Source organism: Phocoena phocoena, chromosome 2 (genome assembly GCF_963924675.1).
Source record: "Phocoena phocoena chromosome 2, mPhoPho1.1, whole genome shotgun sequence".
Taxonomy (NCBI): domain Eukaryota; kingdom Metazoa; phylum Chordata; class Mammalia; order Artiodactyla; family Phocoenidae; genus Phocoena; species Phocoena phocoena.
This window is the reverse complement of record NC_089220.1, coordinates 29,220,870-29,247,482: the sequence shown is the minus strand read 5'-3', so window position 1 is coordinate 29,247,482 and position 26,613 is coordinate 29,220,870. Positions and strand designations below refer to the sequence as shown.

The 26,613-nt window shown below is 46.4% G+C and overlaps 1 protein-coding gene across 1 annotated transcript in view; it reads right to left on the bottom strand.

Annotated features, from left to right (window-relative positions):
* Positions 1–26,613, bottom strand: part of DPF3 (double PHD fingers 3) — a 202,921-nt gene that overhangs the window by 70,067 nt on the left and 106,241 nt on the right. The window contains 2 exon segments of the mRNA XM_065870834.1: positions 9,329–9,436; positions 24,981–25,141. Coding sequence (XP_065726906.1) covers positions 9,329–9,436; positions 24,981–25,141 — 269 coding nt within the window.

The following is a 26,613-nucleotide window of genomic DNA, read 5'->3' as shown; positions in this document are numbered from 1 at the left end:
GGGAGGGAGGGAGGGAGGGAGGGAGGAAGGAAGGAAGGAAGGAAGGAAGGAAGGGAGGGAGGGAGGGCGGGAGGGAGGGAGGAAGGGAGGAAGGAAGGAAGGAAGGAAGGAAGGAAGGCAGGAAGGAAGGAAGGCAGGGAGGAAAGGAAAGCACAAATAAAAGCAAAACAAAAAAAGAAAAAGTCACCAGTGAAGAACAATGGCTTCTCCCCAGGGCTGTGGACAGGGCAGCCATCCTCTCGGGTGGAGATCAAAGCCACAGGCTTTTGACACAGGTGCCCCAAGTCTGCCACCCAATGCACCACATGCAAGGCTTCCACTGGGTTGTTGGAACCACTGAGCTCATTAGCAGGATGCAGGCAAGACGAGGCTGAAAGTGCAACATGGGAGCACGGTGAGTAATTAAATCCCAGGTCATTTAAAAATGCAAACGCTTGGATGTCACAGGTTCACGGAGCCTCTGACTCCTTGTGCATTTTTTGCCTCAGGATGGAGGACTGGGAACCTGCAAGTCATATATGGATTACAATAAAATATGCCATATAAAAACAGATTAAGACAGTTCTTCTTTGGGGACATATACAAAGAGAGGAGCTGTCTGTTAGCTGTCGAGTTTGCAAGAGATACCATCTTTGGGGAGGCTGTGCTCTGCCAACAGACAGACTGCCCCCAGGGAAATCGTGGTGAAACACCCTGACAAGGCACATCCATCCGTCCATCCATCACGGGTGCTCTCTGACGCAGGAGCCTGGAGATAGAGTTATGGTGCAGAGGAGGTAGAAACCCCACAGACAATGGCAGACAAACCTCCTGCTACATCATGAGTGCTCAGATTTTTTTTTCCACCTGACGCTAGTTTTTCTTTAAAACTACAAATGTGCAGTTTTCTCTTCTGGCCACTTATTATTTTGAGGAGTTAATCTCATCACATTTCCGTGGGTTTATACATCAACTTACACCAAGGAGCAAGAAGCTTAGGAATCATTTTTTCATTTATGCCCAACAGACTCTCGGGCTCATGGGGAAGGAGAGGGGTATTGTTATCTCTCACCCTATGGAGGAAGAGATTGGAGGGGACCAAAGCCCTGATTTCCTGAGATGGTGGCAGGCCCAGGAATCCATCTGTGCATTCCTCAGGGGTGCCATTTTCTTGGCTGCATTTGACTCCCTGCTTTGTGATTCATAAAGCTCAAAATAGATGAGGTTCACAATGAGGACCCATCACCCAGGCTGCACCCTGCAGGCCCTCGTTACTGCTTCTTTTAGAAGCCCAAGATATGCACACAACAGGAGGACTGATCATGGCCCCAAGAGCCCTGTGGTCCCCACTCTCTGCTGTGCCTACCCACTCACCCCTAAGCCAACATGCAATGATGGGCCCCTGGAAGCAGCACCCAGAGGTTGGAAGCATAGATAAGCATTCCCTCATCCCTGAGACATAGAAAGACACCCACACTATCAAAGGAAGCTCACCACTGGGCTGGTCAGCAGACCACGTCAATACAACTTAGCAGGAAGGTGAGGGAGCGGAAGGATGGTGGGAATGGACTGAGTGGTGAAATGATTCAAGGGAATACAGATTGCTGGAAAGTGCAAGAAGCTGTCTGGGGTGAAATCTCAGCTCTTGTACCCCACACTGCACACTTGGCCTTGATCTCCTCATCCGTACAACAAAGCCCACTTCCCGGTGTTTTTACAGGGCCAGATGAGATAATGGATATACAGTGTCTGCACAGGGAGGATGCTCAATTCATGTGAGCCCCCCCTTTTCCCCTTCTAAAGTCTCCTTCTCCTTGCACTTCTCAGCAAAACTCCTCACCTTCTGACACTCTCAGACCATCAGACATGGTGAGACACAGCTCCCTGCAACTGGGCATGGGCCCAGGGGGAATGGAAGCGAGGAAGCCAAGTCTGGAGCAGTTAAGAGGACAGAGGAGGCTGAGGATGGGACTCAGCTCACAGGCCGAGATGCTGCTTCAATTCCAGGGGGTCCCATGCTGCAGATTTGGAAATCACAGCAGAACCACGTGGCAGAGGCCTTGCTCTACTCATTCACTTTACAAATAATTATTGAGCACTTACTATGTACCAGGCGCTGTTCTAGGTGCTAAGGACACAGCTGTGAACAAGAGACAGAAATTCTTGCCCTCATAGAAGTTATATTCTAGTGGGGGAGAAACAAGACATAATCAAGCAAGACCCATAGTATGGCAGATGGTAATCAATGTTCTGGAGACAGAGCAGAGGAGGGGAAGCTGGAGCATCGGGGGTTATAGGAGGGCGGTTCCACTTTTAGATGTGGCCAGGAAGGCACGAGCCTGAAGGAGCAGGAAGGAGGCCACGCGGCTAATAGGAAAGGACGTCCTAAGCAAAGGCACCATCGCGCAAAGGCCCTGAAACTGAGGCCTGTCTGCCCAGAGCACAGTGAGCCAGGGAAAGGGTAGGAGCCCAGTTCAGAGAGTTCTGGGGCCTTGAACGGCTGTGTAGGCCATTGCGAGAATGCTGCCTTCTAATTCTGAAGCCATTGGTAGTTTCAAGCAAAGGGTGACATTATGATGCCTATGTATATTTTTTTAATTTTATTTTATTATTTTTTTATACATCAGGTTCTTCTTAGTTTTCTATTTTATACATATTAGTGTATATATGTCAAGCCAATCTCCCAATTCATCCCACCACCACCACTACTCCCCCCGCCTGCTTTCCCCGCTTGGTGTCCGTATGTTTGCTCTCTATGTCTGTGTCTCTATTTCTGCCTTGCAAACTGGTTCATCTGTACCATTTTCCTAGGTTCCACATATTTGCGTTAATATACAATATTTGTTTTTCTCTTTCTGACTTCCTTCACTCTGTATGACAGTCTCTAGGTCCATCCACGTCACTACAAATGACCCAGTTTTGTTCCTTTTTATGGCTGAGTAATATTCCATTACATATATGCACCACATCTTCTCTAGCCATCCGTCTGTTGGTGGACATTTAGATTGATGATGGCTATATTTTAACAGGATCACTGTGAAGTCTACTGAAGGAAGGTGAGGGCAGAGTGAGGAAACTAGTTAGGAGTGACTGCAGTAGGTGTGGAGCCCCACCAACAAGCCGGCACTTAGGAGAGGGCCCTGTCCTCATGGTGCCTATGTCCTGGTTGCTAGATACAGCCAGAGGGCAGGCCCCTAGCCCCTGAGCAGGGGGCATCCCCACACAGTGAAGGAGGCTGGGTGCCCAGTGCTAAGGGGCACAGGTACAGAGCCATACCGGACCAAGTCCACAGAGGAACGGTTCTCAGAGAAGAAGGCAGATCAGCCTAGGCCAAGGGCAGGAGAAAAGACCCAGCCAGACAGGCCTGGCCCAGCGCCACGGGATGACAGGCGTTAGTAAAACAGAGAGGAAGCCTTCCAAGTTTATCTCTGTGCTCTGGACAATGTATGCGAGAGGACTCAGTTCTGGGACACAAGGGGTGAGCTTGGGCAAGCTGTGGTTCTGGGAAAGGTAGATCCCACAGCCAGACGCCAGGTCTTTTCTCCTCAGGATAGAAGATACTAGACTCCGGCTTTTAAAAGACTCTAAGGCAGGGCTTCCCTGGTGGCGCAGTGGTTGAGAGTCCGCCTGCCAATGCAGGGGACACGGGTTCGTGCCCCGGCCCGGGAAGATCCCACATGCCGCGGAGCGTCTGGGCCCGTGAGCCATGGCCATTGAGCCTGCACGTCCAGAGCCTGTGCTCCGCAACGGGAGAGGCCACGACATTGAGAGGCCCGCGTACTGCAAAAAAAAAAGACTCTAATGCAGACTGTGTTCCCATTCTGGCCAGACAGCACACACTCTTCCAGCTGGGCAGTGAGCTGCCTGCAATGAGCACGTGCTGGGGACAGAGCAGGGTCGGCTGAGGCCCCCTCGGCCCACCTAGCAGCACTGCGTGGAGGTGGCATCATAGTGCCAAGTCCTCCAGCTCCACCCTCCCACTGGGCCCTCAGAACAACCCCGGGAAACAAGCAGAGCAGCTGCCGTGATCTGCATTTCAGGTGAAGAATCAAGGTCAGAGTGGTTAGGTGACTGCCCCAAATCACACAGCCAGTGGGTGGAGAGGTCTGGACTTGAACCCAGGCCTTTTCTCCTGCAGAGCACAGCTGTTCGACATCATGAAGGCCCCTATGGGCTAAAACCAAAGAGAGGCAAGATGGCAAAGCTGGGACAGGCCCCACGGGCCAGGCTGGGTGCTAGATGGGGAGGCCAGGTCAGCGGCCGAAGGCTCCGCCTCTCCCACTCAATCTCCCTCATCCGTGCAATGGGCATGATGAGAGCTAAGCCACGTTCTTCAAGCTTGAGAACAGACACCAGGCACTTTTCTTTCCTTCGTCCCTTTAATAAATCTTTGCTGTCCACCTACTATGTGCCAAGTCCGGCGCTGGGTGTTGGGGATACAGATGAAGGATTGAGTGGGCCTCTGCACTCAAAATGTGCGCCTTCCAGCAGGGAGAGATACAAGTAAAAAGGCCCTGGCGTAACAGGGCGACAGCCTTACAACCTACGCTCTAAACATGGTTCCCCCAGGTCCAACTGAAAAACCCAGCCATGGAAACCCTGCAGCAGCTGTGCACGCCGCCACCCAGCCGACTCCCAGCTGCCGCCCATTTCCTGGGCCAGCCCAGGCTCCCAGAGCCCTGAGAGACTCAAGCAGTGTCATAGGCCCAGGCCCAGTCCCCCGGACCCAGCGCCTTCCCCCAGACTGCCAGGAGGGCACAAAGCAGGGGCCGGAGTGGCCTGCCCACCTCTCTCCAGCTCACGAGGCCAACAAAAGCTGTGAAAAAGCTGCTGTTGCCGGCCTCCAGGATGGATGGCTGCAGCTCTGACACTGCAGGAAAGAGATAAATGACTGGTCATTTCCCCCTGATGCACTTGAAGGCATCCATTCTCCCCGCCATACCACGCTCAAGGAACCCCCTCGCAGAGACAGATAAGCACTGACATATGGGGTGGGAGTTCAGCGTCCTTCCCCCTTGGAAGAGCACAGCCAGACTCCTCTGTGGGCCAGGGGAAGGTCACGCTGTCCGTTGGCTCACACCTGGCTGGGGGCTCCACGGGTCCCTGCCCCCACCTCCCCCAGTCTTGCCCACCCCACCTGGCTCATCCCTGTGAGGAGCACACGGGAGACGGGGAGGCGGGGGCAGAGGGAGCCAGCTGACAGGCTCATCGATCTCAGGCTACATGCTTGGCACATCGGCAGCGTTCCGTAAGTTGTTCCCGGGCTGGGAGGGTGCCGGAGGAGTCGGGGGGACTGCCTCGAGAAGAGAAATCGCACCGAACATCAGAGAGAAAACGGTGGAAGAAGCCGGGAGATTATTAAAATGTGGGCCATGTACAAAAGCAGTAGGGAACTAATTAAGATGCAGGATTTTCAAAAGCTGGGGAAGTTGGCCACAGCCTGCTCCCATCTGTAGAGTCCTGGCAGTTCAGTGCAGCAGGGACAGCACCCTAGGCAGGCAAAGCAGGCCTCTCCACCGCTGCCCTCACAGGTGGGACTCAGGCCTCTGCCTGGACCGCCCCCTTGGGGGGCACCCCTCCGAGGGCCCCTGTGACTTGCTTGTTGGCCAGCTATGGCACCCTCTGCTTTGGGGCCGTACCCTAGCCTACCATCCCCTGAGGGTCCCTGCCTGACTGTTCACGTTCCCCCAACATGTGGTAGGGTGGTGATTATCCCGGTCATTCATGCCCAGTCACTGAGTGGCTGCCAAAAAAAAAGAAGAGAAAGAACCAGAACCCTATTCCTGGCTGCCTTCCTTCCCATCACCCTTGGAATTTGGCAAGGGTGGCAAAGAGCCAGGCTGCTCCCTAAGTGTCCCGGAGCGGAAGGGCATTACAAGGCCTCAGGTACATTCCGGGAGCCCTACAGGTCTGAGACACCAGGATGAATGTGCGTGTTGAGTCCTGGAGCAACATGGCGCCAGTTCCAACAGGTTCCCCCATAGGGTTCTTTTCCTTGGCTTCACCACTGATAGCCCCTTGGGAAATTAACTTCCTAATTCAGTGCCACAGTTTCCCAATCTCTAAAACAAAGATAAAATCTGCTCCAGACCACAGGGACCAAAAGGTCTGGGGTCAGAAGATGCTAAACTGATCGAAGCAGACTATCTGAGGATTTAACCCAGAAGGACACAAGTTAAAAGTTTGTTCCCAGCCCTTTTTCCTCATTCAAAAAAAAAAAAAGTGAAATTAAAGGCTCTTTTTTAATCAGCTGGCGTTTGCCCAACATCTGCTCGGCTTCAGGGCCTTCTGGTGGATATTCACTATCCACCTTTCTCTCCTGCCAGCTCAGCTTCCCCTTTGGGAGCGCAGAGCTCCATTCTTGGGGGAACGGTCCAGGGGAGGCCCCTCTCTGGCACCAGGCTCCTGCCCCTCTTCACGTTGTCTGAGTTGTGATGGCTGTGCCCTGAAACACCTTGCATGCACCTCTGCAGCCAGGTGCAAGCTGCAGAGAACGCTGAACTCCGTTGTCAGTCAGCGGAGAGAAATAATGTTGCGTGTGTTGTCCTTCAGATGCCCAGGCAAGTGGGAGGTTTGCAAGATGTTTATTCAGGACTGATCGGAGGGGTGATGTCAGGCGTGAGAAACACATAGGTCCAGGGACGTTGCGAATGCTTTCAAATTCCAAAGAGCTCGCCCCAGCTGTCATCCTCATCCCACCCACACACAGACACATTTTTATTTTCAGCAAGTAGTAAAGAAATATAGGCAGGATGGCATATTCACAGTGAGGGAGACGGGCTGAGGACTGCAGGCCTAGGGAGGACTCCATCAGTGTAAGTTTAGCCCAGGAACAAACGACTTCACAGCAGCCATGATGGGCTCCCCACTCACCACCCTGTGGTGCCATAGATGAGCTCTGTGCTGGGCGGGGCCTCTGCAGCCCTGCCCTCAGACCTGCTCCGAGGCCCCTCAGATTCCTGCGTGGACACCCTCTCCCCTTGCCCTGACCTGGTTTCCTGACAAAGCTCTCAGCTCTGAAGACCTGGGGTCAAGGACAAGTCTAAGCCACGTTTAACCCTGGCCTTTGCTGCTGAAAGCTGCCCGCCACTGGCTGGACTCAGGCAGGGACGCAAAGGAAGACAGGAGGGACAAACCGGGTGCTGGCGTGACAAATTGCTTGTGGCATCTCCTTATTATGCATAGAAAGGTCTGACATGGAAGGAAACTCATGCCTTGAGACAATTCCTCTCCAGGCCGGTGTCCAGTCTCTCACAAGTCAGGGGAACTCTCTCCTCTGAGAACTCTACTGATGGTAGAGCCCAAGGGAGGCTCCAAGAATCATAGACATAACTGCATTCCTAGAGCCTGTCAAGGGGAGCTCAGCTTGGTAGAGATGCAGAATCTTGGTCCTCACCCCAGACCTGCTGAGTTAGAATCTGCATTTTATCAGATCCCAAGGACTGCATCCCCAGTACGCACACTGAAGTTTGAGAAACACTGGTTTTGAAGACTTACAGGTGGCCGGACCACAAGTCAGTACGGCATGACTCCACACCATCTACAGCTTCTTTATTAAACATAAACGATTGTCAATAAGAACAATTTATTTTGGAGGTATGGGCTTCCTCCTTTGTTGTCCCAGATCTGGAAGTGGTCTGAGTCCCGGTCTCTTGGAAGTGGCACGGATGAGTGATGAGGTAATCCTTAACTGGATTATCCTTTTTTTTTTTTCTTTGCGGTACACGGGCCTCTCACTGTTGTGGCCTCTCCCATTGCGGAGCACAGGCTCTGGACATGCAGGCTCAGCAGCCATGGCTCACGGGCCCAGCCGCTCCGCGGCATGTGGGATCTTCCCGGACCGGGAAACAAACCTGTGTCCCCTGCATCAGCAGGTGGACTGTCAACCACTGCGCCACCAGGGAAGCCCTGGATTATACTTTGAGTGTAATTCTAGAACCACTCTGGCTAATATGGGGACCACTAGCCACGTGCGGCAATAAGCACTTGAAATGTGGCTAGTTTGCAATGAAATGTGTTAAAAGATACACAATGGAATTAAAAAACAATACCAAAAAAAGTAAAATACCTCGTTCATAATTTTTATACTGATTACACGCTGAAATGATATTATTCATATGTTAAGTTAAATAGAATCTATTGTTAAGATTAATTTCACCTGTTTCTTTTTCCTTTTTTAAATGTGGCTACTAGAAAATGTAAAATGACACATGTGGCTCACAATTGTGATCCAGGAGACTTGGCTCTCCTACAGCCTGCATCTCAGGGAGTTTGGGACAGCCCAGTCATCACCCTGGAGTGTCTGCAAGGGTCTGTAAATTGTGCAAGGCCGTTTGAGAACTTGGGTGGAGCACCCACCCCTAATAAATAAAACTTTTGCACAAGTGAAATGTGAGTTAGAGTGAAAATTTGAAGCATGCTTAACAAGGGAACTGTGAGAAAGCATCCCGAAGAACCGTTAAGTAGAGATTTTGCAGAAAAAACACAGCCTAAGGAGCCAGTGTGAAAAGGCAGGAGTGAGGTAACATTGCCAGGCAGCCAGCCTTGACAGGCCTATGTTGTTTGATGACAGTGGGAGGGGGCATGTCAGCTCTGCCTTTGCCCCACTTAACAGCACTGTGGCCACCACTCTGAGTCATGTCGCAGCTCTGGCATCCCCCAAACCAGACATTCCCTTAAAGCTAAGGACCCAGGGCAATCACTTGGCCTTGCTGCAGCAAGGTCTGAAGACTGCCACCCGCTCAGAAGTGTAACAACAGATCAGTAGTCAAGAAAACTAACCAATTCCTTCTGCACGGCCACAAAGCAATCAACATCACCTAGAGGCAAATTTTGAACTCAAACTCTCTCATCTCCATGTCCAAGATGGGTTCTGTTTTTAGTGACTGGCCCCACTCGTGTAAGATGCTCCATTAGCTCGTTTCCAGTAAGGGTGGGAGAGGGTGCATGGTGCGCTGTCCTCCTTTGAGACAGCCTAGGACGAGTTTTCCTTACTTGAAGCCATGGGAAGGCATCACCTGGCCCAAAAGAGCTGCAGCTCCTTCAGCTCTGTTGGGAAAGTCATTCATCCTGGGCCTGTTCCCACACTGTGCCTGCTTACTCTCCTCTCCTGGGGTGGCAAGAGAAAGACAAGAGGAAGGGGAAGGCCCGAAACACCTAGAGGGAGAGAAGCTTGGTGAGGCTGGGGGCACGTGGATGTGTTTATTCCTGAAAGCGCCATGTAGGCACGTTCACTCTGCTGGAAAACTCAGCTCTATGGACAAAGCGGCAGAGCAACCTTGTCCTCAGCCAGCCCAGCACCCCCGACCTCTCCCATCGCTGGCCCAGCCAAGCTCCACAGGGCACTGACCAGGTTTTATTTCCAGCAGCCGCAGCTTCGGATCCTCAGGTGGGTGCAATCGTCTCTTCTTACGCCAGCAGCGGGCAGGGTACGTGTATAGCTGGCCCGGGGCGAGGCCTGTGGACAGAGACAGTGTAAAGATTAAATGCTCCAGGCTGGATCTAACCTTCTCATTCACAGTGAGGAAAGTGAAGCCCAGAGACGTGAAGTGACTTGTCAAGGTCACACAGCTGGTAGATGGTAGAGCCCGGGCAGAATCTAGGTCATCTGACCCCAGGACCCTTGCTCTGTCTGCTCTACCATGCTGCCTCAGTAGACACATGCCAAAATGAGCCATCACTGTGACCAAAATCAGTTCTGCTCTATTGGCCTAGGAAGAAAATCAGAGGGACCTCCAAACCACAAGAAGGACTTTTCCAGATTTACCCTCATCACAGTGTTTCCAAGGCAGTGCATATCCAGCTACTGCCCATCAACTGCCCCTCTGTCCAGGTCAAGCAGGTTCCCTTCAAGGGGGGAGCAGCAGAAGTCATTCTGTCTACCTACGGACAGCCTGGATTGGGAAACATTTCAAGGAAACAGGATCAAGGCGCTAGATCTCCTACCCACTGGCTTCTTCCACCCACTGATAGCTGCTGGCAGCTCGCTGAAGCCAAAGGGAGCCCTGTGCCACCTCCATCAGAATATAAGCCTGCATAGCCAGCATACCTGTACAGCCCTGCCCACCTGCCTGGGCGTTACAAAAAAAAAAAATGGGCAGGAGTTCAGCGGCTGGCCTTATGTGTCACATGGTCTCCCAACAAGAATCACCATTTAGATTTGGCTTTTGACACGAAAGCTCCACAGCAGCATCATCTGTCATGCCGAGCACCCCATGAGGAGCCTTCCAGCTCAACAGACAACACTCTCGTGGCTCCTGTGGCATATGCTGGGCAGCCAGAGGCCTTGGAGGAATGTGGACTCCCTGCACTAGACCCTGGTTTGTTCCCAGAGAAAAGGGCAGCGGGTGGAGGCTGAGGGGAGAGGAAGAGGGCTGAAGACTGGTTAGGCGGTTAGCAGATTAAAAAGACTGCTCAATGCACCCCAAAATGAACCAGCAAGCCCACTGACCCACCCCCGCTAGAGGGAAAGCCTGGTGAGGACAGGAACTTTGTCTTGTTCAGGTCAGAATCCCCAGAACCAGAACTGTGGCTGACCAGAGAAGAATCAAACTAAACATTTGCAGAATGAGTGAGTGAGTGAGTGAGTGAATGGAAGAATATGTTCCAGTTCACTTTCATGGAAGTCACAACTCAGTCTTCTGTAGTAAACATGGCATGGGACAGCTGTTAGAGACAGGCAGCCTCCTATGAGAGGGGCACTTCCTAGACCTAGGACCATGAGTAGAAAACATCAGGACCCTATTCCCATCTGCTGTCTTCCATTTTGGGGGGTTTAAAAGTTAAGAGAAAAAACGGCTTCATTTTTGCATTTTTCAGAGAAAAACTTACAAAAATTTCATTGCTACACGTCCATTCATTCATTTTTCATTTGTACTTGTCATCTCTACCCATGCATAGATTTGGGTCCAAAGCAGAGGACCAGCGTTAAAGGAAACAAAATTTTCCAATTCTTTCTATGTGCTAAGTTTCATTTTTAATCACACAGCTGCTCCCACAGGTTGCCAGGCTGTGAACAAGCTGGAGGTTCTGACCCTTCCCCCTTTGATTCTTAGAAACCATCAAGGGTGACAGAGCCTACAGGCTCCAGAAATATCTCTGATATTATGAGCTGAGGGCTCATCATGTCCTAGAGTCCTTCTAATACTTGACTTTGTTGATAGCTGTAAGGTCTTCTGCACAGAGGAGGATCCTGAAGCTCTGAGTGCCTTGAGCTCTGAGGACCAGACTTGTGACTGATTTATAGAAGACACAATGAATCCAAAAAATAAGCATGGTCTCGCTCCCGTATGAGATCCAGTTTTGACCTCTGTTTGAGGGAAGGCATCACTGGGAATAGTTTGATGTTTCTGGTGTGTTTCACTCCAGGGCCATGTCACCTCTCACCTCATAATTCCTGAATGGGTACATTGAGTCAGAGTCCCTTCCAGATGTTTTGGCCACTTCTGGGGCTAGTGTTCCCCAGGATCCCAGAGAAGGCCAAGTACAAGGGCTGGCCTGCTGCTCTATATCCCAGAACTGGTCCCATAATCCCACTTATCTTGGATTAGCAATTCTTAATCCAGGCTGAAGCCAAAATCACCTGGAGAACTTCTTATTAACACCAATGCCCCAAATCCATGCCAGAGCTACCCAATCCAAATGTAGGTGGGTGGGGGAATTGAGCAACTCTTTTCTATTTAAGAACTCTATAGCTTTTTATAATAGCTGACAAAGAACCTCTGGATGTCTAAGCATCATCTAGTTACTGCCTGGATGTCCTCTCTGATGTACCAAGACTAGTTAGTCTAATGGTTTTTCCAGTAGATTCCCAAGGTTCCCTGTATTTTTCCCAAGCCACTGTCATTAACTGCCTACTTACTAGACTGTCATCTCCACTGGTTTTATAAGATCCAGGGTGGCAGGAACCATGTCCACCTCAAGTATCCCCAGTGCTTAGCACAGTGCCTGGCGGGCATATCAAGAAATGCTTATCAAATAAATTCAACCACAACTGAACCAGCCTCAGAAACGCGGGAAGTGAATGACCCTTAGCCCCTGCTGTTCCTGGCTCCAGGAGACTCCTCCATCCACATCCAAACCGTCCAGGAAGGACCCCTTGAACGGAGCACAGAACCCACCTCACCCATGCCAAGACCGGAGCCTCTGTGCCTTAGGCTCTTTCTTGCCCCACGCGCTGCTTCATGGTATTTCCAACCTGACCAAAAGCAGGTTAGTGAGAAGGAACTGGTCCAGGCCAGCATACGCAAAAGATCTAAGTGACAAGAGGTCAAAACTGTCAGCACTCGTCCAAGTCTTCCACCCTCCCTGAGACTGCGGTCACCACACTTGTTGGTCAGCTGCCTGGGGCCACTCAGCCTGTGGCTGTGGGTCCACTCTCCCAGGAGAGTCCATTTTAGTAAGTAGTTTGAATGTCCAGAAGAAGGGATTGTCTTTATTTCATTCTTTAACTTTCTCTAGTAGATTGGAGAAGCTCCACAGTGCAGAGGACAAGGGCGAGTCCTCATACCCCCATTCCCTGCTACCCTGGAAATCTCACCACACCTATCTGAGCCTGTCTCTTTGCCTGTAAGATACAGGCGGTAATAATACCCACCTTACAAGGACTGTCGTGGGGATTAGCTCATATTCAAGAAGAAGCTCTTTATAACCATGAAGCATTGTACAAATGTCAGTTATTAATTATCATGAATTAGCTGAGTTAGACGAGCCTGGACTCTCTGCCCACGTGACATGACAAGGCTGCTCTTTGCTCCTTTAGCCACAAGGGTGGAAACAGGCCTGCCTTTGATGTCTGCTTCAACTCGTATCAACAAGCAAATGGCCCCAAGAACTCTCTCAGGGCTCCAGCCCCCTTCCTTGCCCTCCTCCCTGGGCTGGTAGGCACCAGGGTGCCTTTACAGGGCCAACACGTTCAGCCCTGGAGTTCCACTTATAGAGGGCTGAGCAGAGCCCCGTGAGAGTTATATTGTTTATCTCATTAGAACAGGAGGCACATAACTCAAGCCCATGTGTGTGGTGGACAGAGGGAGGAAGAGGAGGGGGGAGGGGGAGGATAGAGGCACAGCTGCGGCCTGGGAAATTAACCTGGAGGAAGGAGCCTGGGGCTAGGGGGGATATGGAAGAGGGGAAGGGGGAGGCGGTAGACAAGAGGGGGGACCAATCCTCCCCGTAACCAAGGCCACAGCAACTCCTCCATTCACACACCCCACTGAGCAAACTGCTTTGCTATTACTTTGATCTGCAACTCCAGGTACACTTAGGTGCAAGCACAACGGACGCACATGCACACACGCACATGCACATGGGAACTCACACACTGGATGGTGGGAGAACTGGCTTCATAGGAAAATTCAGCAGGACGAGCTCGGTGCCTGAGCAGTCGGCAGACTCCAGGCAAATCACTTGTTATATGTGTGTCCTGCGTTCAGCAGGTGGGTCCTGAGTGTGTGAGCATCTCTGACAGACACAGCATGAGCCATTAAGAATTCAGAAGATGAAATGGGATGGGAACAGATGTGAAAAGAAGAAACAGAATGGCTTCCTCTTCCCCAGACCAGAGCTGAGCAGTGGCATTCAAACCCACCCAGAGAAGGGCTTTGCCTGCAGCAGCTCAGGGAGGTGGCCCGAGGCTCCCCACAACAGAAAGCTCATTACTTCACAGGACAGACTGTTGGCCAACTCTTACTGTGATAAAGAGCCTCACCTTGCCCTTATTTTGAATCAAAATCTACCTTCCTGTTATATACTTATGCCAATTTGTCCACCCTCGGTCCCAAGAGTGAACAGGTGTCATCTGCATCCCAGCCACCCACCCCATCCACCTGCTTGGGTTTGAAGGAGAGCCTACGGAGAGGACGGAGAACTGGAGGGCAATGGGAGTTGGAAGAAAGAGGCAGTGACTACACCTGCTCGTGAGCCTGGGATTCTTCACCAAGACTGGGCATCAGAATTGCAGAAGTAGTTATCGAAAAGGGCAGATGGCAGCTTGGTTCCAGTCCAATCCTACCGAACCAGAATAACAGAGATTCACCAAGACAACTGTAGTTTGAAAAACTCTCACATAAGGAACTTCGAACAAGATCAAATCTTACTCATATTTATTTCCCCAGGGCCCGGCACATAATAGGTGCTCCATTAATGTTTGTGGCTGAGGATGCCAATTTGGACCAACTGCAGAGTTGGAGGGATGAGTGATAAGCCCCGGGTAGGGCTTGAGGAGTGGGGAAGATGTATTTCCCAAGCACTTATAGCCATGTCATTTCTTAGTGCTGTCATCCTCTCTTCTCCTGGCTTATATAAGAGCTGCCCTGATCTCATGGACCGCCTCTTCAGTGGAGCATTCCTGAACCACCCCAGGCCACAGTGCCTCTTCTCTTCCCTGAAAGTCTGGAGTCCTGGGCACTTGGCACCACGTGACAGCACTCAGCGTGGCTCTCTGTCTGGCTCCCCGACCATCCCCTTCCTGCCTCCCCTCCCATTCTTCCCTGTAAGCTTCTCTCTAAGATTCAATTTCAGTGTCCCATGTGCCAGGACTGCCCTGGCAAGGTAGACCTCAAATCCATAATTCTGCCTGCTTCTTCTGGCCCAGAAGTTCCCAAGCCCCTCACTGGTCCCATCACACACAAATGCTGACAGAGTAACAGTAGCTAACATTTACTGAGCTCTTACTCTGCTCTAGGCTAGCACCTTATACTCAATGCTATCTCATTGTGACAAAAAGCCTACGAGACATTTAAAGGATGAGGATAGTGAGGAAAGCAGTGATTAAGTAACTGGTGCAGGGTCATACAGCTCATAAGCGTAGCCTAGCTACCATTTCTTTAACAAATGGGGATATACACACATATATATACATACATATATGTTGTGTGCTTGCACAGAGTTTTTTAATGGAAAGATAAACCAAAAATTAATTTTTTAAAAAAGTTACAGGGAAAATAAAAACAGAATAATAGTAACAAGAAGAAGAGAAAGTTGCCTTTAGAAAGAAGAAAGGAACAGGGTAAAAGAACAGAGATAGAATAGAGCTAGACTCTCTCTCTGAATATACCATGCTTTGTAGATTTGACTTTAGAACCATGTAAATATTTTATATTATTAAATTAAATTAAAATATAAAAACAAACATCTGCTTCTAGCTAAAATGGTTTACCAAGGACCAGATTTACCTTCCCACCTGAAGCCAAGATAGAGAAAAAAATGAACAAGATGAGTCCTATGACTGCCCGGGCTTACTTCCTTGAGAGAGTTTCCAGAGTGTAGCACAAGGAGGAGGAACATGGGTAGAACCCAGCCAACTTCCTGAGTCTGAACTGAAGAGAAAGAGCTGAGAGTCTGGGAAGACCAAGGTAACTAGAATTCAAGGAAAAGAATAGTAAAAAGAAGAAAGCGGCACAGAGAAAGAACTGCGGAGATACACAAAGGGTCCCCTTCAAGTATTCAGCTCAGTACTGATGAGAGCATGCTTGTAAGGAATCTACTCAATGCCGAGGAAAGCACCACCTGTAAGAACAGAGGTGTGCCTGGTTTGCACAAGGGGCTGAGAATAGTCTGTTCCCACAAGCATGCTGGGAAAATCTCATGATTCATGGAGTACTGGGTAGGGTACACAGAATGGTCTTGCCTCACTAATGAGGAATAATTAGCCCTAGGCTAAGCACTGCTCCAGTTCCACCTAACAAATCTTAAAAGCAAGATAAGAAAAGATCAAATTGTTTCCAAGTCACTTGACAGTGAACCAAAACAAAGTTCCAGAATATTTACAGGAATAAAAAATATATACCGTACCCAGCAAGGTAAAATTCACAAAGTTGGACATCCAATCAAAAATTACAAGGCATGTAAAGAAGCTAGAAAATATGACCTACAATGAGAGGGGGAAAAAAATCAATTGAAACCAACCCAGAATTGACACTGATGTTAGAATTAGCAGCAAGAACACTAAAACAGTTATTATTTGTATTCCATATGTTTAAAAGTTAAAAACAGTTTGTTTTAAAAGACTCCAATTTGACTTCTAAAAATGAAAACTACAGTGTGTGAGATTAAAAACATACTGGATGGAATTAATGTCAGATTAGACACTGGAGAAGAAAATATTAGAACACTTAAAAACATAGCAATATGGGCTTCCCTCATAGCACAGTGGTTAAGAATCCACCTGCCAATGCAGGAGACATGGGTTTGAGCCCTGGTCTGGGAAGATCCCACATGCCGCGGAGCAACTAAGCCCATGCGCAACAACTACTGAGCCTGCGCTCTAGAGCCCGTGAGCCACAACTACTGAGCCTGCATGCCGCCAACTACTGAAGCCCGCGCACCTAGAGCCCGTGCTCCGCAACGAGAAGCCACCTCAATGAGAAGCCTGCGCACCACAACAAAGAGTAGCCCCCACTTGCCGCAACTAGAGAAAGCCTGCACGCAGCAACGAAGACCCAATGCAGCCAAAAAGAAAGATAAATAAAATAAATAAATTTAAAAAAACAATCAATGTAACTCATCATATTAACAAACTACAAAAGCAAAACCACATAATCATCTCAATAGACTCAGCAAAATCAGTTGACAAAAACCAACATCCAATCCTGATTTAAAACTGTCAAACTAGAAATAGGAGCATCCTCAATCTCATAAAGAGCAACTACAAAAAACCTACAGCTGGGACTTCCCTGGCAGTCCACTGGTTAAGACTCCACACTTCCACTGCAGGGGGCAGGGGTGTGATCCCTGGTTGGGGGAACTAAGATCCTGCATGCCACGCAGTATGGCAATAAATAAAAAACAAAAAAACCCTACACCTAACATCATACTTAATAATGAAAGAATGAATGCTTTCACCTTAAGATCAGGAACAACATAAGGATGTCCACTCTTTCCATGTTTACTTAATATTGTACTGGACATTCCAGCCAGTGCAATAGAGAAGTAAAATAAATAAAATGCATAGATATTGAAAAGTTTTCTTTATTCACTAAAATAATCAACTATGTAGAAAATTCTGTGGAATCTACAGAAAGCTTCTAGAACTAATAAATGAGTACAGCAAGATTGTAGGATTCACGTGAATACACAAAAAATAATTGTATTTCTGTATACTAGCAAAGAAAAATCAGAAATTTAAATTTTTTTAATCCATTTACAATATTATCAAAAATATTAAGCACTTAGAGATAAATCTGACAAAAATGTGAAAGAACTGTACATTGAAAACTAAAAATTATTGATGAGAAAAATTAAAAGGGATAATAATAAATGGGAAGATATATTATATCCATGGGTTGGATGACTCAATATTGAGAACCGTCAGTTTTCCCCAAGTTGATCTATAAACTCCACAGAAGGGCTTCCCTGGTGGTGCAGTGGTTGGGAGTCCGCCTGCCAATGCAGGGGACATGGGTTTGAGCCCTGGTCCAGGAGGATCCCACATACCGCAGAGCAGCTGGACCCGTGTGCCACAGCTGCTGAGCCTGCGCTCTAGAGCCTGTGAGCCACAAATACCAAGCCTGAGCGCCACAGCTACTCAGGCCAGCGTGCCTAGAGCCCATGCTCCACAACAAGAGAAGCCACTGCGATGGGAGGCCCGCGCACCACAGTGAAGAGTAGCCCCCTATTCCCACAACTAGAGAAAGCCTGTGCGCAACAACGAAGACCCAGTGCAGCCAAAAATAAATAAATAAATATTTTTTTAAAAAAACCTCCACACAATGTCAACCAAAATCCCAGCAGACTTTTTGTAGAAATTTACAAATTGATTATAAAATTCTTATGGAAGTTCGAAGAACCTAGAATAGCTGAAATAACTTCAAAAAAGAAGGACAAATTTGGAGAGGTCTTGTATCTATTTTCATTAACAAGAAAACCAGCAAACAACCCAATTTTAAAATGGTCCAAAGATCTGAATATTTTACCAAAGGATATACATGGATAGTAAATAAGCACATGTAAATATGCCCAACATCATTAATTAGGGAAATGGAAAGTAAAACCACAATGAGATACCACTATATAACAATAGGAATGGCTAAAACTTTAAAAAGTTGACCATACCAAATGTTAGTGAGAATATAGAGGAACTGGAACTCTCATACATTGCTGGAATGGATATAAAATGGTACAACCACTTTGAAAAACAGCCTGACAGTTTCTTAAAATGTTAAATATATACCTTCCTTATGATATAGCCGTTACACTCCTAGGTACTTTACCAAGGAGAAATGAAATTATAAGTCCATATGAAGACTTATACACAAATGTTCATAGCAGTTTTATTTAAAATAGCCAAAAACTGGAAACAAATCCAAATGTCCATCAACAGATGAATGAATAAACTGTGATATAGCCATACAATGGAATACTACTCAGCATAAAAAAATGAATCATTGATATATGCTAGAACATGGATGATCTCAAAGTAATTACTCTGAGTGAAAGAAGTCAAGACCCCAGCCACCAGCCACCAAAAAACAAAGTAGATATTATATGATTCCAGTATAGAAAGCATGCCTGGGGATTGGGAGACATATAAGGTAGAGGTAGGAGGAAGAACAGGAAGGAGGAATTACAAGAGACACAAGGAAACTTTTGGGAGTCATGGATATATCCATTATATTGATTGTCATGATAGTTTCACAGGTATACAGATGTCAAAACTTATCAAATTGTACATGTTAAATATGTGCAGAGTACTGTATGTCAGTTATGCTTCAATAAAGATGTTAACTTTTTTTTTTCTTTTTTTTTTTTTGCTGTACGCAGGCCTCTCACTGCTATGGCCTCTCCCGTTGCAGAGCACAGGTTCCAGACACACAGGCTCAGAGGCCATGGCTCACAGGCCTAGCCGCTCCACGGCATGTGGGATCTTCCCGGACCGGGGCACGAACCCGTGTCCCCTGCATCGGCAGGCGGACTCTCAACCACTGCGCCACCAGGGAAGCCCAAGCTGTTAACATTTTTAATGAAAAAACAACCCAGGGACTTCTGCTTCTGGAAAGATAGAGTAGATATACTCTTACATATTCCTCCCACTAAGTACAACTAAAACTCTTAGACTTTGTTTACACAACAAAAATAAGATACTGAAAGGTAAAGAGGCTGACAAGCTAGGAACTTTCAGACCCAAGAAACAACAGGGTGGTGAGTTCCCTGGGCATTCCTTTTGCTTTATATATCCCAGACAGAGTTCTGGAAAAGTTGATAATCCAGAAACACCTACAAATGTAGACAAAAGAAGCCCCAAGAAAATCCTGCTCTCAGGGCTTCCCTGGTGGTGCAGTGGTTAAGAATCCATCTGCCAATGCAGGAGACATGGGTTTGAGCCCTAGTCCAGGAAGATCCCACATGCCATGGAGCAACTAAACCTGTGTGCCACAACTGCTGAAGCCCGAGAGCCCTAGAGCCTATGCTCTGCAACAAGAGAAGCCACTGCAATGAGAAGCCTGTGCACTACAACGAAGAGTAGCCCCTGCTCACTGCAACTAGAGAAAGCCCATGTGCAGCAACAAAGACCCAACACAGCCAAAAATAAATAAATAAATTGGAAAAAAAAAAAGAAAGAAAGGAAATCCTGCTCTCTCTAGCTAAAGGACCAGGAAAGGGGCAGTCTAGCAGGGCATCCCCTTGCTGGGTTAGTGTCAGAGAAGGTGAAGTGACAAACTGACCCCCCGTCGTGTCAGTGGAGCCCGCACAGGGAAGAGTAATGAGGCACTCTTCCTCCTCCCAACTAGGGTGGTATTGGTGAAGGTTTAGTGGGGAATCTGAATTCCCACCCCCACCCAGCAATAATAAGGTACTCCTCCCCCACCAGGGTGGCAACAGAGACCGAGTGGGGAACATGGACTTCCACATCCATCCGACAGTAACAAGGGGCACCTCTCTTCCCCTGTCAGCACAGTGTCAGAGGAGGTCTGTGAAAACAGAAGATTTAGATAATATCTAGAGTCTCATAACATTATAGTCAAAATGTCCAGGATTCAATCAAAATCAGTCATATGAAGAACCAGGAAAATCTCAACTTGAATGAGAAAATACAACAGGTACCAACACTGAAATGACACAAATGTTAGAATTATCTGACAAGGATTTTAAAGTAGCCGTCATAAAAATGTTTCAAACAATCATCAACACTTGAAACAAATGAAAAAATATAAAGTCCCACATAGAAATAGAAGATATAAAGAAGAACTAATGACAAAAACCAAACTAACCCTCAATGAATGGGCTCAACAACAGAATGTAGAGGATAGATGAAAGAAGTAATGAATCTGAAGAGTGTATAATAGAAATCCTCCAATCTGAGCAACTGAGAGAAAATAGATTGGAAAAAAGAAGAAGGAGGAGGAGGAGGAGGAGGAGAAAAGAAGGGAGCCTGGGGGACTTATGGGACTATAACAAAAGATCTAACATTTTGGAGTTCCAGAATTTTCTTTCCCAGTGGAGTCCCAGAAGGAGAAGGGAAAGAGAGTGAGGCTGAAAATATATTCAAAGAAATAACGGCTGAAAAATTTCCAAATTTGGCAAAAAAACATAAGATTCAAGAAGCTGAGTGAATCCTGACAAGGATAAACTCAAAGAAATCTATACCAAGACATCAAAATCAAATTTCTGAAAACTAATAACAAAAAAATCTCAAAAGCAGTGAGAGAAAAATGACACCTCACTTATAAGAGAAAACAATCTGAATGACAGCAGATTTCTCATCACAAACTACTGAGGCCAAAAGGCAGTGGCAAGACATTTTTCAAGTGTTAAAATAAAAGGACTGTCATCCCAGAATTTTATATCCAACAAAAAAAATATCCTTCAGATGGGGCACACATATACCATGGAATATTACTCAGCCATAAAAAGGAACTAAATTGGGTCATTTGTAGAGATGTGGATGGACCCAGAGACTGACATATAGAGTGAAGTCAGTCAGAAAGAGAGAAACAAATATCGTATATTAACGCATATTTGTGGAATCTAGAAAAATGGTACAGATGAACCAGTTTGCAAGGCAGAAATACAGACATAGATGTAGAGAAAAAATGTATGGGCACCAAGGGGGGAAAGGTGGGGTGGGATGAATTGGGAGATTGGAATTAACATATATAAACTAACATATATAAAATAGATCAACACTTGAAATGAGAACCTGCTGTATAGCACAGGGAACCCTGCTTCACTTCTCTGTACAGTAGAAGCTAACACAACATTGTAAAGCAACTATACCCCAATAAAAAAATAAATTAATAAAATAAAATAAAAATATCTTTCAGGAATGAGGGGCGGAATTCCCTGGTGGTCCAGGTTAGGCCCAGGCTAGGACTCTGCGCTTCCACTGCAGGGGGCACAGGTTCAATTCCTGGTCAGGGAAATAAGAACCTGCATACTGTGCAGTGTGGCCAAAAAAAAAAATGTAATGACGGGAAAAATCAAGACATTCTCAGAAGAAGGAAAACTAAGAATTGTTACTATCAGACCTACTTAAAAAGAATGGCTAAAGAAAGTACTTAATCAGAAAGGAATTATAAAAGCAGGCATCTTGGAACATCAGAAAGGAAGAAACAACAGCAAAAGAGTAAAAATATGAGTAAATACAACAGACACTTAAGTTTTCTAAATTATATTTGACAATTGAAGCAAGAATTAGACGTCTGTCTGATGTGGTTTCCAACGTATGTAGAGGAAATATTTAAGATACTGTTGTTATAAATGTGAGAGGATAAAGGATTTAAATGAAGAGAGGAAGAGGTGGGTGTGACTATAAAGGGGTAGGATGAGGGAGATCTTTGTGGTGATGGAATAGTTTTGTATCTTGATTGTGGTGGTGGTTCCACAAATCTATACATGTGATAACATGGCATAGAGCTATGCACACACATTTCATCCATGTCAATTTTCTGGTTTGATATTATACTATAGTTACACAAGATATATCCATTGGGGGAAATTGCGTGAAGGGTACAGGCGATCTCTCTGTACTATATTTACAACTTCCTGTGGATCTATAATTATTTCAAAATAAAAAGTTAATTTAAAAATGTAATTACATAAAATACAAAAAAAACCCCAGCAATACCTAATAAGTGAAAGCAAAAATGAAACAAATAAATCCAACTGTGTATTGAGTTAGTAGTACAACCACACAGAGGAATTATTTTAAGTGACCTTAAACACAGTAATTTGACTCTACATCCTTAATAGGAAATACGCTAAGGACAAAAAAACAATTGCAAAGAAAGAAATAAAAACTTAAACCATTTAAGTAACCTTATTGATGGCAGTCTCATTTTATTCTGATATTGCTGTGTGTTTATCACAGAATAAAACAGATAAGTAATTATGCTGGCATCATTAAGAGCCAGTATCCTTTTCTGGTGTGGGAGAAAGGAGACAGAGAATTAAGATAGTTAAAACTGTCGAAAACTGAATTGAATGGGAAATACCAGTAAATTTCATAATGTATTTTCCCTTAAAAAGAGAAATAATGAAACAAGAAATCATATTTCTTAGTTCTGCTCACTGCAAAGGCCTAGAATCAACAACCAACCCAGGAGCAATGAGCACCACCAGATTGTGGTCTCTAAATAATATTCCTACAAAGAGGAAATAGGGGCTTCCCTGGTGGCGCAGTGGTTGACAGTCCGCCTGCCGATGCAGGGGACACGGGTTCGTGCCCTGGTCCAGGAGGATCCCACATGCCGCGGAGCGGCTGGGCCCATGAGCTATGGCCACTGAGCCTGTGCGTCCAGAGCCTGTGCTCTGCAACGGGAGAGACCACAACAGTGAGAGGTCCGCGTATCGCAAAAAAAAAAAGAGGAAACAGGGTTTCTTAGAGAAATAGCTGATTCTAGGTCTGGTCCAGGACATGTACAAGATGAGCCTGAAACATTTGTCCCAACATTAGGATATCAAGGATGCTAGAGAAACTACTAGGCGGTATCAAAACACTAGCACCGGACAAAACCCCTACTGTCCAAAGATGGGACAATTTAAGCATCAAGAATAATACTTGCAATGGATTAAAATGTAGCCAAAATGTATAAATCTGTGAATTCATGATGGTACTCAAGATAATAAAAATAACTTTATTGATCACCTTTGGAGAATACTAGGGAACCAACTCATTATTTTGAAAACTGATAAATAAAGGAGAAAAATCATTTATCCATCCTTTCATATGTGAACTATACCACACAATAACTAAAACTTTAATGAGGAGATATTTCTCTTTATAAATGCCGTAGAGCTAATAAATGAAGAAATAATGATATCCTCGAATTGAATGCACCATTCTGCAACCCTGTATAGTATAAAGGATCTAGGCAATTTTCATCAAGGGCTGCTAACATCAGTAAAAGAGTGATATCTAGACCCCATGAACCTCCTGAGGAACGTACACATCACCACTTAGGAACTGTTCCAGCCCCAAAAATTGAACGTGAATCTGCTCTTACCAATTCACAGGAATAACACCATGGGGATGCAGTGAGAAAATCCAGACTCTGGGAAACCCTACAGTGCAAACAACCCAGTTTCTTCCACAAATAACGAGAGAAAAAGAGAGAGAGAGAAAGAAACCTACAGATTTAAAGAGACTTAAGAGACACATCAGCCAATTGTAATGTAGGAGAGTCCTATTTGGATCTTGATTTCAACTATAGGGGGAAATAAATGTTCAACAAATATTTGATGCTATTAATGTCTTGTTTTTAACTTTGAGCTTTGATAGCTATGGTTGGTATGTTTATGTTCTTACCATTTAGAGATACATACTGAAAAATTTACAGATGAAATAATATGCTGTCTTGATTTGCTTCAAAATAACCTGGGTTCAAGGAGGAAAGTGGGAGGTGAGTATAAATGAAATGATTGGCTATGAGTTGATCACTGGGTGTTAAGGCTGTGTGATAAGTACATAGAAATTCATTTTACTATTCTCTCCACTTCTGTATGGCTTTGAAACCTTTCATAATAAAAATTTTAGGGCTTCCCTGGTGGCACAGTGGTTAAGAATCCACCTGCCAATGCAGGGGACATGGGTTTGAGCCCTGGTCAGGGAAGATCCCACATGCCACAGAGCAACTAAACCTGTGCACCACAACTACTGCGCCTGTGCTCTAGAGCCCACGAACCACAACTACTGAGCGTATGGGCCACAACTACTAAAGCCCACGCACCTGGAGCCCTTGATCCACAGCAGGAGAGGCCACTGCAATGAGAAGCCCGCACACCTCAACTAAGAGTAGCCCCCACTTGCCGCAAATAGAGAGAGCCCGCGCACAGCAACAAAGACCCAAAACACAGCCAAAAATAAAAAACTTTAAAAACTAAAAACAAATTTTTGTAATATACCCTTATAGAGCCAGAAAACTGAATTCTTATAATTGCCTCCCTGATCTCCACCTATTGGTCTTTCTTCTGTTCTCTGGAGCCTAGAAGACTAGTATCACAGTAATAGTAATAAAAATAATATCAACAATAACAGCCAATATTTTTGGAGCACATACTTACTATGTGCTAAATGCAGGTTATGAGCTTTTTATGAAGATTTTCATGTAATCCTGACAAAGTCCTGAAGTAGGTACAATTATTATCCCATTTTACAGATGAGGAACCTGAGGGCAATAGGTTTGATGACAAAGCTCAGCTTCAAACCAAAATCTGACTGCGGATTTCCAGCTTATAACCACTAAGCTACACCAACACACAGGGTAAAAGGTGAAGAGGGCTGTCATGGCCTCAGTCTTCCCTTTTTTGGGTTAAGCATCCTGACTTCTTTCACTCTGCCCCTCCCTGCCAATGTGGCTTCAATGTCCCACACCATCATTGGAGCACCCTTGGAGCACTTTGGAGTTATAGAAGCAGTTGAGTTTCTTGAAAGCATCCTAGGCTCCCTGTACAGCTTGCGCCACCCCCATGCACACCCGAGCTGCGGGGATTGCCAGACAATCTCTAGTCGGCCTGCATCCAGGCTGGGATCCCGAACATGTGCAAGTCCCAGGGGTGGCATGGCTCACCTGGGCCTCGGTGCCTCTTCTCCATCCAGATGTAGCAGTTGTTCTGAGCCACCCCGGTCTGCGAGTCCAGGAATGGGAGACGCACACTGCGCTCTGCGCACAGGCGCGAGTTATAACTCCGGCAGTGCTCAATGGCCTCCTTGTAGAACTGGTCCCCGAGCCTGCCGGGAGACAGAGAGAGGAGGAATGAGGCCAGGGAAAACCAGAACACACGCAGAAGGAAACTGAAGTCACCCACCCACCTCCCAGGGAAGATTTTGCGGTTATGAAGACCAAGGCAATGTGTACCAAGAGCTTTGCCAAGCATCAGAATCCAACTCAGTGTCAGGTCTCCAATAGGTTCTATTTCCTGTACTAAATCCACCAGGAAACTTAGAAACCCCTTTAACAAAGAAATGAGGACCCCAAGAATAAGCCACCGGTAAAAGTGACACTTCCCTGTTCTAGGAAGCATGAGGTCCCACTCCAGAATGGAAGTAGCTCTAGAACAACCTTCTGCATGGGATCTACTAGGACACCAGGCTTCTAGAGCCCCCTGCCCCTTAAAATCCCCCATTAGCCACACTTTTTTCTCAGTGGTAACCAACAAAGGCACTCTAGATTGAACCCAAACCACCAGCACAGATACAAAGATTTCCATTACAATAGAAGAGAAACACTCCATAGAAAAGGCTAGAAGGTCAGAGGAAACATCCTGTAAAAGTAGAGCTATTATGGAGGAAGGAGGTGAAGAAGGGCATGCACCAATCTTTTAAAACCACACACTTAAAGAAAAATAACTTTCTGATGGAAAACAAACAAAAGAAACATTTGAAATAATAATAGTTGATTTTTGACCTCAAAATAATTCAATTCCAAGAGTTTAATACACAAATAGAAAGACCTTTCTGGTTTGCTGGAGTGGTGATCTGATTAAGCACAGTAAATTTTAGGTGTCTGAATCTTTGGTATCCTTGGACATGTGGTGATGCTACTAATTTTAAGATAATGTCCTTTTCAAAAACCAAAAATACAACATTCTATAATTGATCAATCTTAAAACACAAACATAATCAATGAGATCAAATACCTAACAAATAAAAGATAGGCATATGGCAGAGGTTAATAATGACCCAAGGGGCCTTCCCTGGTGGCGCAGTGGTTAAGAATCCTCCTGCCAATGCAGGGGACACGGGTTCGAGCCCTGGTCTGGGAAGATCCCACATGCCGCAGAGCAACTAAGCCCGTGTGCCACAACTACTGAGCCTGCGCTCTAGAGCCTGCGAGCCACAACTACTGAGCCCACATGCCGCAACTACTGAAGCCCGCGCTCGGCAACAAGAGAAGCCACTGCAGTGAGAAGCCCGTGCACCGCAACAAAGAGTAGACCCCGCTCGCTGCAACTAGAGAAAGCCCGCGCGGCAACAAAGACTCAATGCAGCCAAAAATAAATACAATAAATTTAAAAAAAATAATGGCCCAAGGAATTACAGATGTAATCACATGACGTTTACCAGGTAAAGCAGAGATTCTTAGTGAGGAGAGTGAGGAAAAGGCAGGAAGAGGAGGAGCCTCAGGGATTACAGAGCCAAAAGGGAGACTCGAGTAGCTCATTTTGAAGGGACATTATGAATGTCCCTCTTTTTTGGTCTAT